Raw genomic sequence first — 12,500 nt, forward strand, 5'->3', positions numbered from 1 at the left:
GGCTTGGCTAAATCTAAATGTTATTTAAAGTAGAACCAATTAACATCACAAAAAAATTGCTCTTAGATTCGCTTGCAAGAGGAAACAGACATGATTGAGCCTCAAAATGCCCTTTAAATTAATGCGGACATAGAACTAAAAAAAATAACGGCGTGCTTGTGACCAAAGTTCTTAATTGAAGTAATTGTCTTATGAACAAGTGCATGTGTTACGTTGAGTGAAGCAGTCAGTGACCACTCGTCCAGACAAGATAAGAGCTAAAGTGACATTTACCTCTGTGTGGGTTGTCCAAGTAAAATGAGTTTGAATATGAAACAAGGTCGCGTTGGAAATTTAAAGACTTTATTCGGTTTTTTAACTCGCAGACGTGTTGATATCTATGGAAGTTTAAGCTTTGACATAGAGTGTCAGCTTTACATTTGTTATAGCATTCAAGCATGTCATGGACGACAGATTGTTCGTTGCTGTGTTTCAGAAGTGAAACTCCTAAGAGCAGGCAGTGTCTGTAGACGTAGAATTGAAGCCCCAAAATGAGAAAAGATGTCTTGAACTGCGGGAAACACAAGTAAAAATAATATTAACATATTTTAAGAGGATGACAATTTCAGTTATAAAAACTGCTAACCATACTGATGGTTTCTGAGTGAAACAAGTGTTTGACGTGCCATCGTCTGGCAAAACAGATGCCGGATTTGATATTCAATGGAATAAAACAGGTTTAAGAGAAGGCTTAATCTTCAAAACGTCATTTGTTGATACACTGAAGACATTTGCAGCGCTGAGGGCAGGACATACAAGATAAGGCGATCATGAATCAAGTAGTTTGAATTTCAGTTAACTGTGACATTATCTCAACGGTCATGCTGACTCGGAAATGAGATTTTGCGAACAGTTTTAAAGAAATGCATTCTACCTTCTCTCTCTTGCATTGTCTTTTTTTCTCTCTGTTGCTTTGACTTGAATTCACTAATTCAAAGATATAAGGAGCTCGATTGCACCGAGTCAAAAATAAAAATAGAACACACTTTTTAACAACATAAGGAAATTAAAATTGACTTGAAGAAACCCGGTTCGGTGTCGACCGATTCCAGCAACGGGCAGACCAGGTTATGTGCAGGCTGCGTGACACGTTATGTTGAGTGTGTGACCATAAGCTCATGAACCGCAATGTATGCCGGGAGCTAGAGAGAGAAAAAACCATGTGCTCGGAGAGTAGTTTAAAAGTACGGAGCTTGTGGTTTAATAAAACGTTTTCCGATATGATTTGAGTGTGTAACATATGCTCCATATAATTTTTGACCGAATCTCCTCCAAGTGTTCCCACTGTTCCTCCCTCGTTCCCTTCAACGTTTCTTCTATTTCTTTCTTCGATCAGCAAAACAAGCCTTTTCCTAGTCTTCTCATTCACGTCACCATCATTGCAATGCAATCTCTTCCTGATCCTTACTTCCTAACTGGCACAGATGTTCTGTGGCTGCATCTGAAGTTCCTTGCTCTCCATCGTGCCGTTTGCAGGCGGTAATTCGTATTTCGGTCGCCATATTGGACGGGTGAAAGTCGGAAGATCTTGTACGAGTGGGAAATACACCTCTTGCCGGAAAACGTACATGTCACGCCACAATAATTGACCAATAAAGTAAGAGACTGTAATAAAGCTGTCAATCACTTAACCGTGCAGTTGTAAACAAACTTGCTCTGGAGCGTCCACTTGCACCCAAAAAAGGGGCAAAAAATGTAAGCAAACAGGCAAAAACTGCAGCAAACGTTAGTTGTAGGTTTTTCTTAGTTGTATGTTTTTTCCAATTTCTTGTTCAAGACGGAAAGTTTGAAAATTCTGTGAAGCCAACTTCAAGCAGCAAGAAAACAGTGTTCAAGCAACCGTGGACAAACTGTCGGAGTACATTGGATCAGATAGGCAATTAAGTTAGTTTCTATCGAAAATATATTTTCCAACTCAATTCGTAAGGCTAAGAAAGCTTTTTTTTCATTTCATCCCAACTGTTTTAATATCCACAAAGAAATATATTAGCTTTCAGTTTCTTCGGTTATTATTCCGTTACTCTTTTAGTATTTGAATGTTAAAAAATTGGGTGTTATTACCATATTACATTATTTTCCAGTATTACGTCTACATCCATTTACTACGTGCTCAAAATATCTAGGGAGGAAATGTTCCAAGTCTCAACAAGCCGCCAAAGAAGAAAAGAAAGGAATGTCCTCAATAATCTTTTGTAAACTCTCAGGAGTAAGTTCAGCTGCCAAGCATAAACCCTGAGCTCTGCAATTTAGTCCAATATAATGCTCATGAGCAGGCAAATGACCAAAACAGAAACTGGTCTGTTCAGCTCTCTCGCAGACAGTGCAAATACGGTGAAAATCATGCTGTTATCAAAGCCTGTAGATAAAACTGCTAGAACATCTTGTCCCCTTTGCAGACTTATCACAGCGGTTTCCTGTTCTGACTTCAAAATAATAGTTTTTCCTCAAGAAATTTAGAAAAGACAACGTCATAATACGTCATCGTTCTTTTGACACCTACTCGAGCAATGAGAAACCCCGTCTGCTGGTAGACGGGATTTGAATTTTTGTCCTGAGAAAAGACTAGTTTTCTGGCAGGCGGTGTATTCCCCACTTGTACCAGATCTTCCGACTTTCACGTGCACCCGTCCAATATGGCGACCGAAATACAGTACCGCGCGCAAGCAGGCTATAGAGTTACGTACGAATCAAAGGTTTGTTTTTCGGCATTAAACTACGGTCTTTTCTTCACTCAGTTTTTCTGGCCACCACGAAAATCCATTGCTAATACACCTAAAGTTATTCTTCTTCAGGAGAGGCCCTCAAACGTTTCTATTGCCAAAACAGATGAGCGATACTTTCCATTGAACAACAATTGAAAACGAAGACAAACCTTATGGCTTCTTATTACCCACAATGCCTAAATGTATTTTTTGTTCCAAAGGGGGTGGGGGTTCAATATTGTAACAAACTACAATTGCATATAGGTGGTTTGCAAACCGAAAGGATGTCGTTTCAACGGGACACTGAAAAACGCAGATTGCAGACTATGCAGATCGTCTGTAAAATGAAAATTTGGTTGGCCTGAATTAGGCCTAAGTAACATTCAGTTAGCCTAATTATTAGGCCTAAATAACATTCAGGTTAGCCTGTTTACGGTTAGCTCTCAGTAATATTGAGGGTAACACCATATTTTACCCCTGGTCTGCATTGTCTGCACAGTCTGTAGTCTGGCGTTTCAACAGTATGAAAGAGCAAAAAGATAGGATGCAATTATTTCATACAGTGTTTTTGAAGTATACAAAAATTTGGTTTTATCAACGGAGTTGATAATGTAAATTGGCCACCCTACAGGGATTCTAAAAGCTGACGTTTCGAGCGTTAGCCCTTCGTCAGAGCGGATTTACTTCCCCACCGACGCAGCACCACAGTTTCTTTAGAAACTACCCCTTCATTCAGTGTTTTTGAAGCCCGAGTGTTTTGATGGGTTGATGTGGAAAGCTATGAATCGCAACCTTTTTCCCAAGTTCACCAAGGGAGAACTTACTAGGACGACAACTTGGCAGGAGAATAAGAAGGAGGAAGGCATAATTCCTGCTCTTTTGTTTCTTTGTTTTTTTAACTTCTCTGCCGACATGTTTCGGTGTTAAAGCGTTGTTTGCAGCAACTGTAGTCTTGCAAAAGTTAATACGACGTCTAATAAAGCAAAAAAGGGCAAAGCGTCCAACATTGAGATATCTTAATGGTCACCATTGACTTTTCCTTAAAGACATCATGTTGGCCAAGGGGTATTGTTGATTTTGCGTGAAATTTTAGCGAAAATATCTAAGTTGAATACCTGTTTTTACGTAGTTTAAAATATTCCGGGGAGGTCATCTATTTCAGCTAAAAAAGAACTTTCTAAACGCATTTTAAAATGACTGGGTAAGTTTTTGACTTTCAAGAAACAATGTATTAAACACATACATTTGAACTGCAGAAATGAAACAAGTTAAGTTTTAAGATCATCGCAGTTGTGAACGCTACTTTAGCCGTAATGGAAGGAAAGGTTGGACAATTCAGGCTTGAACAGGATTCGAACTACATGACCACTGCGATACCGGTGCAGTTCTCAACCAATTGAGCTATCAAGCAAACTGGGAGCTGGCCGATTTAAATGATCAGGGACAACACCTACAAGTAAGACCACTTAACTTTTTCAATCATTTTATTTCCTGAATAGTAAGAAGTTTTACAGCATTGCCTTAGATGAACCATTTTTATATTGTATATGTATGGTTTTTCAAAGTTTACAAAGAATTATAATTTCAATTCGCAATTGGTCACGGATGGCATGGGCCCATAAAAGGCCTCTTGACTCTCTTAGCGAGCTAAGGCTTTTTGCAATGATTATACAATCCTTTTTTACCAAAAAGCAAAAGCAAAAGCAAAATCATAACATTGGTATTTCTGACGCGCATGAGTCATAACTGACTTACCGGTATGCTCTTCCAATTAGTACAGCAAGCGTTTCTAACTTTAACTTATGTCTTTTGTTCGAGTCTACAGTTAAAAATCCAGTTTATAGGGTTGATTTCTTGTGATAAGTTTTACGATTTCTCCATGCGACCATATTTGGTGCTTTTGTCTACAGCGCCCTTATTTACTTCTGCCTTTCCTTTGATCTTAGCATCCTTTACACAATCCTCTTTTAATGAAACAGCAAAATCAAAATGATAGCATAGTGATTTTTAAGTTGCACTAGTCGTAACTGACTTACTGGTATTCTCTTTCCAATACTTTTTATGTCTCTTGTTTCGATTTCACACCGTTGAGGGTACATTTCTAAGCAAACTTTTACTTCTCCCTTACTGGCCATATTTTCAGTTGTTGCAATTCATTAAGATGCACCTTCGGTCCTTCCAACACTGCGCTAATGATTATCTGCACATTTCACTCGGTGTAAAACATAAAATGTGGTCCTACAAGAGCATTTCAAAGGACAAAGAAGACCAGAAGTTTTGTTCTGGAAAAAAAACACACTGATGCAGGGAGGATGAAAATTGTTTATATTTTCTAAACTTTACTTTGGCAGAATACTTGGTCTACCTTAAGCACACTACAATTTAATCCCATTGGATTATTTCGAGTTAGTCCTATGCCGTTTTCAAGAAATAATTGTTCAGACATGCATGGGACCAAGGACTTGGCTTCAAACTCTGAAATTCTGTCTTTTCTTACTATGCATGTTGTATGATACTTTTTAAGATTTCTCCATGTTTAGTGCTTTTGTTTACAACGCATTTAAATCCTTTTGAAATTTAGCATTTGTCTTTTCCCTTTATCTTCGTCTCCTTTGCATCGGTGGCTCCAGCATATCCTGTGCTCGCCCTTTGGACCTTTTCTTTACACTCTGCTTTTGGTACTTTGACTTTTTCAGCCTCTCGCACACTGGGCGCTTCAACCGTCTCAACATCTTCCTGTTGCTGCGTATTAATTGCCTCACGAAGGTAAGCCACATCTGCATGAATCGGATGAGCACTTGAGGTTTCTCCATCTGTTGTCGATGTCATTCTTGTAACGTCTTGTTCCCCTTCAATCAAATCTGCGTTATCCACCAGTTTAGGAATACCAGCCTCTGCCACTTCACCACCACTTGCATTAGGGACATCAATAGCATCCTTGTCTACTGGCCTTTCTTTCTTAAGTTTCCCTGCATCTCTTTCTTCAATACCTGTCACGTTGGTCATATCAGCAGCTGTGTGCATACACGGTTTGTCAGCCATAACTATGTTGTCTACTTCAGTTAATTCAACAACTTTTGGTTCCTCATTTTTAGTCGTTATGCCCTTTGCTACCTCAGCTTCCAATTTGAGGACACTTGCATCTTCTTCTATCACTGCCAGTTTTGACGTTTTCGGTCCATCAGCACCTTGAGCAGCTCTCACCCTGTGTGCTTGTTGGTGTTTTTCTTGAGATGAGTTTTCTCCTCCGGCCAAGTCCCACACCCTGTGGAATGACACCTTAGTCCGCGTACACTTTCTTGTTTTTTCCACTTCTGAACGTTCTGTTTTCGCCGCTTTAGGTTCTTCTGCCCTCTCTTCCAGTGCAATCATTTCACAACCTGGCGGTTTCTCGTTTGTGTTTACTCTTGCATCTTTAACATATGATACTTCTTCTCTTTCAAGGTGGATTTCTGCTTGTTCGTTCATTACATGTTGTTCATCTTCTTTCTCCACTTTCACATCTAAGTTAGTGACACAAAAAAAACGTCTATGTGTGTTACTTGCTCAAAAACCAAATAGTAACAATGTTAATGCTAAAAGGAAACTATCAACTTGGGAAAAAACGGGTACTTCACATCGAATTCAAGTTTATCTCTATTCACAGAGGTACTGGCATTTATTCCTTGCCTCAAGAAACAGTTTTTCTTCTGGTCACATCTTCAATAGCATTTTCCACAATTGAGACAAAATAGATCTTAACGCCTTACTACACAGCATTACGGGATTGAAATTCGGACAAAGATGGCGAAAATGTCATTTTTGTTGTTCGCATGCTAATCCCATCATGCTTTGGGCACTTAATCGTGACGTCAATTGCATAGAGTGCTATTCTTTGTTTCCCCATAAGAATTATTCCAATAAAATAATTAAAAATAAAGGCTGTCATTCTACCAGCGTTATACATGCGCGAACGATAAGCCTCATTTACAATGTGCACCCTCCAGTTGCGTTGCTCGGTGCTTCGATGCCGAGCCGAAATAATGAGAGAATCGTAAGCCAACCTTCATTCCTCTTTGGCTGGCCATGGATAAAGATGTTTAAAGATTCTCTCTTTTAATTCAAGGGAAAGCCGAAAATAACATGTGGCTTTCATAATCACTTTTACCTGATTCCAATAATACGCCATCAGCTCTCTCTTGCTCTGTAGTCAATAGAAAAATAACAGGAAAATAAATACGACAATGTCAAAAATTAATTTTCAGCAACTTAAAAGAGATTTTTGCCATGGATCTTTGGTATTTTACTGCATTGTGATGGGCCCTAAAACTTAAATCAAGCAAACAAAGTATCTGCTGTTTGACCCATGTTGAATACATGTTTTAAAACATTTGTTACACAATTACCTCTAGGGAGCATTTTACTCTCCCACAACAGTGCATCCTTTCACGTAAGATACTGGCTTATTTTTTTTATTAAATAAAGTATGAAATATATTATTAAGGCTTCACTCATGTCACTCACAAGACCACCTGACACAAGTCAGAAATGCTTTTTTGCAAATCGCGCCTTTTATGTCAAGTTAAGGTTCATTTTGTGGAAAAAGTAGAGCTTGCATTTTCAGGATTTTATTATCACTTGTCAGCCTTGGTTATATCGTTATTGTTGCAGATCATAATGTTACCCTTGTCATCTTCAGATTCCGCATTGTCCTGTTCTTCCTGTTCTTGTTCGTCTTCTGCAACCGGGTCACACCAGTCAATATCAACATCTTTCAAGGAAAACCAGGATTATTTTATTTATTTTGATTATTTTCTTCAACTGTGCTTATTTCAAGGAGCATGTATCCTTAAATTCATTGAAAGATAAAATGAAATCGACAGATAACCTGAGGAAATAAAACAACATAATTAATTTTTTTGCAAGACATGTTTCGACAAACGTATACCATCTTCACTTTTGAATGAGTTGTGCAATACGAATTTAGACTTATTTGTGGAAAAATACAAAGGTTAAATTGATACGTTCTTCGCATACTTACAAAAACAAAGTAAATGAATTGGCTAAGATAGTTCTTATCGCGACTAAGCCGTTAAAAAAGATCGTAATTTAAAAGTGAATAACCAAGGAGACTAAACTCAATGAGAAGTTGTTGCTGTTGTTTAAGAGTACGTTGTCCCATTTGATATGCAAAGCTTCCTTTATTTTAGTTTTAGAACGCAAGTTGGCTGAGTCTAAGACTTTGAAACATTCAGTTGAACAGAGTCTCGACAAGTTTTTGATGTTGCGAGATGTTTGTACTCATGAGATGACCTGTCCGAAACAAAATGCTCACGTACGCGAGTGGCGATATAACGAACGGTTTTGTCAATGCAAGTGACATTACATCCAACACAAGTAAATTTACAAACTACGTGCGAGCGGAGATCCTGTGGCACAAAATCTTTCACAATGAACAACTATGTTACCTTAAAAGTAGAAAAAAAAAACAACAACAACAATCTAGTGTCAATATAAGTGCAACATTTTTTTGTGTTACTTTCTAAAAAACTCCAATATTAGGGAATTGTTGGAAAAAAAACCATGCTAGTTTTATTATTTTTCTGGCTGGCGTGACACATTTCCCCTTTATGGTGATTCTCTGGTTTTGCACTGCGTAACCCTACTGCGCAGAATTTCTTGCGTCATTGGCGCGAACATTAGCGCGCGCACATTCATAAAATGGCGGATTTTCATTCATGACAGCTCAATCTGTCAAGGAATGGCTATTTTCTCCTGACCGAGCACGTTGGTGTTATATACTCGTAATAGGTACACGGAAAACATATTTTAAGAAGAAAAAAAGTTGTACAGTAGAAGTTGTAATATTTTTATATAAATGACGTGAAACTGCATTTGCAGTCAGACGCTGAGTGTGACGTGATAATATAGCGATCCAATTTGCTTACAGTTCTTTGCGAGATCGAGCAATTTGAATTCACTTTACTGAAAGATTTTAGCCCGGACAAACAAGGAAACTCAAGTTTCAGCAATATTCAATAGCTTTTGCTCTATAAGAACAATTTTTCTCGTTGATCAAGTTTTGAACGCTTCTCGCGTAATTCGGCATGTAATTCCCTAATGATTTTATCAGTCGTCCAACATGTGAAACGGTTTTTTCGTAACATTGTGACGAGTTATTGAATGTCTTTATGTGTTGTTAATATATTTGTGTAATTAGTCTAGTCGTAAGTATCATGTAATACTGACCCCACTTGTAATTCAGAATATGCAATAAGCGGAAATAAACAAATCTATCTATCCATCCATCCAACCATCCCATCCATCCATCCATCCATCCATCCATCCATCCATCCAACCATCCATCCATCCATCTACTGGATGAGGCTGACTCAGATGGACTACTTAACCTATCAGGCTATACACTCATACGTAGAGGTAGAAGGAGATAGTTTGGTAGTGGAGTCTGTCTTTATTTACGTGACTCAATAATATTTCGGTGAGTGTTTGATCTTGAGGATACAAATCTTGAAATGATGGCTATTGAAATTAAAAAAAAACAAGATCAACGCCTTTTCTTTTCGTCACATGGTATCGACGACCAAAATTGCTTTTGGAATATTTCCAAAATTTCGAAATGTTTTTGACCAGGGCTGATGTGGAGAGAAGTTTATTTACTAAGTGATTTAAATTTCAATATGGTTTCCAATCCCCCTGAGTCTCACACCATACATTTACTTGATGTGTTCATCAATTTTCAATTTCAGCAAGTTTTAAAGGAACCCAGTAGGGTATGTAATGAAACAAAGACATTGATTGATTTGGTCATAACAAACAATGTAGAAAGTTTGATTCACTCAGGAATTTATCCCCTGTCAAGGAGTAATCATGACCTTATAGATGAGGTCAGAAAGATTGGTATCCCAAGGGAAGAGCCGAGATTCATCAAGGCAAGAAATTTTAGGCATTTCAATGAGAGCAAATTCCGATACGATTTTAAAGTCGCTAACTGGCCGTCTATTGTAATTTCTCTAACGTTAATGCAGCTTGGTCGACATGGAAAATTTTTTTTTTTAGTGTACTTGATAAACACGTACCTTGTGTTCATTTGAGTGAAAAGCAAGCCATGTTTAAACGTAATTGGTTGAAAAGGAAAGCTTCAAAAACTGGTTCTCTGAACAATTGGGAAGCTTATAGAAAACAAAGAAACTAATAATGAAATTCAACGAACTAAAAAGTGCTTGTATCAGAAACGATTAGAAGAGACTTCAAGTGACCAGAGCGCTACCTGGAGAGTAATCCCAATTTGTATGATGAAGGGGCAAAGCTTAAAAAATTGGTAAACAGACTCGTAAAGGTCTTTCTGCGGTAAACAGAGGTAACTGGAGCAGAGCAATTGTTGTCAATCAAAACATCGAAAATGTACATTTATTTCCAACCTCTCTTTCAATTGTCAAACGTAAGTTGGGGTGTCTAGAGTTGATATAATCAAAAAACAATAAGGCATCGTTTTCATTGTCAAATAGGCAGCATTTGTAATCTACATAACGTCTACAAGACAATACAGATGAAGACAGGTAATTTTACATCCAGGCTTTTTCATGATGTCCCATGAAAAGATTATCAAGGATTGGGGCAAGAGAGGAACCCATTGCAAGTACATCAATCTGATCATAGAAAACACCATAAAATAAATAAAAAATTGTTAGTGACTTGCCTGTAGCAAAGGAAAATAGTATTTTAAGGTCAGTGGGTGATATTTTAAGATCGGGATTACCCTAACAAATGTAATCATCAGCTGACAAACGTAGGCAATCGACAGATACCAACAGACACCTAGTTTCCATAATATAGTGACTTACCTGGCAGCCGCCAAAGAGAAGTTGCCGTGAGCCCTCATCCCTTTTGTTTCTTAAATCTGGTCACCGATGAAACTTCTCAGGGGTGTGATTACGAATGCTGAACACATTTCGCTATTTAGAAAAAAACTGAGAGAGGAAGCTTTTGCCAAATCCCTTGAAAAGGACCGGCAGAATATCACCTCTGTTTATGAGTGTTTTTACGTCTTCCAAGTTACGGCAAGGAAGTTTCCAATTTTCTTCAAAAAAACAGATTGTCGATTCTCGGCTCTGTCTTGTCTTAACAGTTTTTTGTGATACTTTATCAGCCAATCAGGATCGATATTTTCTCCGCGGGCCAATGGAGGTTTCGAAAATGTTGAAGGGTTGACTGCAGGCGGTTTTTCACTCATTCTCCTCGGTCCCTTTCCCCTTGCGTTCTTGTCTGACTTCGGTCCAGGCTTTCGCGCCGCCATATTCAAAACGATCGCTCGAAACTCAACTGTGGTGGAAAGAAGCGTCTAAAATTGTAGCCGCTTGCTACGCAGGCTACATCTCTGCTGACTTGGTCAAATGTCTTTGTGAGGTCTAAGAAAGCAATGAACAGAGGGTGCTCTTCTTCTCGGCTCTTTTCTTTGAGCTGCCTGACTGAGAAGATGATATCCACTGTAGAGCGATTGGAGCAGAAGCTGCATTCAGAACCGGGTTGCACTCCTTCAGAAAACTGTTCTAGGTGACAGTGGGCTTGCCAGGGTGCCGATTCGGGAGATGCCACAGTAGCTATAACAATCGCTGCAGTTTTTCTTGTTCTTGTACAGGGTCGTGGTGGTAGGGTCACTCATGTCTTAGGAAATAGTTACTTATTCCGAAAATTTGCACAGCGGCTGCTGGAGTGCACTAAGCAGCTTGTCACTTCCACATAAGAACACTTCAGCTAGTATGTCATGTCGCCCTGGTGCCTTGCCCAGGTCTACCAATTGAACCTAATTACTATCCCGAAGATATTATAAGGAAGGCAATTTATATTTTTAAGATTGCCATTGCACGTAGGGAGCAGATAAATATGCTTTACAGTGAAACCAGTTGTTCGTTTGCGCGCCACTTTACAATATTGTCACTCAACGTTGCATTTTTGATAGGCACTTTCCTCCGAGCAAGTTGAAGGTTCAAAAGTCCAATGGTATGCCTAGAACTCTAATTACATTGTGGACCATCTCCATAGTCGTTTTGGAACTTTATATTTTGTAAGGCCCTTTAAATGGATTTGAAATGATTAAATACTTACAAGAACGTTTGCGTGGGGAATTTAGTATGGGCGAACGGAGTTTTCGCGGAAAACCATTTGCGCTTAATGCTAAGAAAACGTGGAGGTGTTGAATTGATATTTAAACCCCCTTACAGTCCTGAATTAAATTTTCGAGAGTTTTGTTTTTGGTCGGTGAAGGCGCATTTCAGACAACACGAACAGTTTTTAATTTATTTCACAGAACTTGCAATAATTCACGGTTTGCAAACAATCACGCCGGCGATACATTGTGGATTTTTAAATTTTAAAAATCACTTTTTTTCACAGCCTCACGAATCCTACCAAATGTAGAGTTCAAGGTTATTTTGGACGGGTACAAATACCTGACTCTGGGAAGATAACAACGGGCAGCAAGTTTAAATTAGAACTTGCAATTTCTTCGGAGCAAACTGCCAATCAAAGCACCAACCGTGCGTCACAAAATTGCAAAGTGGCGCGCAAATGAGCAACCGGTTTCACTGTAAAATGAAATCTTTCTCTAAAAAGGACCATCAAGTTTCTTGGGCCCGGTAGACTCATCATGCCACAGAACTCTGGTTCCCTCCTCCAACGCTCAATAGACATCAACGTTAGCGCTCAAATTTGAAACATCGACTCCCACGTCCAACATTCTACAGAGAAGCGCTTCCCAACAAA

At 38.7% G+C, this 12,500-nt stretch overlaps 1 protein-coding gene across 1 annotated transcript in view; it reads right to left on the reverse strand.

Moving 5' to 3' along the window:
- Positions 1-4,244: 4,244 nt before the first annotated feature.
- Positions 4,245-12,500, reverse strand: part of LOC138002937 (G-protein coupled receptor GRL101-like) — a 61,305-nt gene continuing 53,049 nt past the window's right edge. Inside the window, exons 10-12 of the mRNA XM_068848901.1 lie at positions 7,405-7,458; positions 6,889-6,924; positions 4,245-6,244 (exon numbers count right to left, since the gene is read on the reverse strand). Coding sequence (XP_068705002.1) covers positions 5,319-6,244; positions 6,889-6,924; positions 7,405-7,458 — 1,016 coding nt within the window. The 3' untranslated portion in view covers positions 4,245-5,318. The remainder of the gene's footprint in view (positions 6,245-6,888; positions 6,925-7,404; positions 7,459-12,500) is intronic.

This window comes from Montipora foliosa, chromosome 5 (genome assembly GCF_036669935.1).
Source record: "Montipora foliosa isolate CH-2021 chromosome 5, ASM3666993v2, whole genome shotgun sequence".
Taxonomy (NCBI): Eukaryota; Metazoa; Cnidaria; class Anthozoa; order Scleractinia; family Acroporidae; genus Montipora; species Montipora foliosa.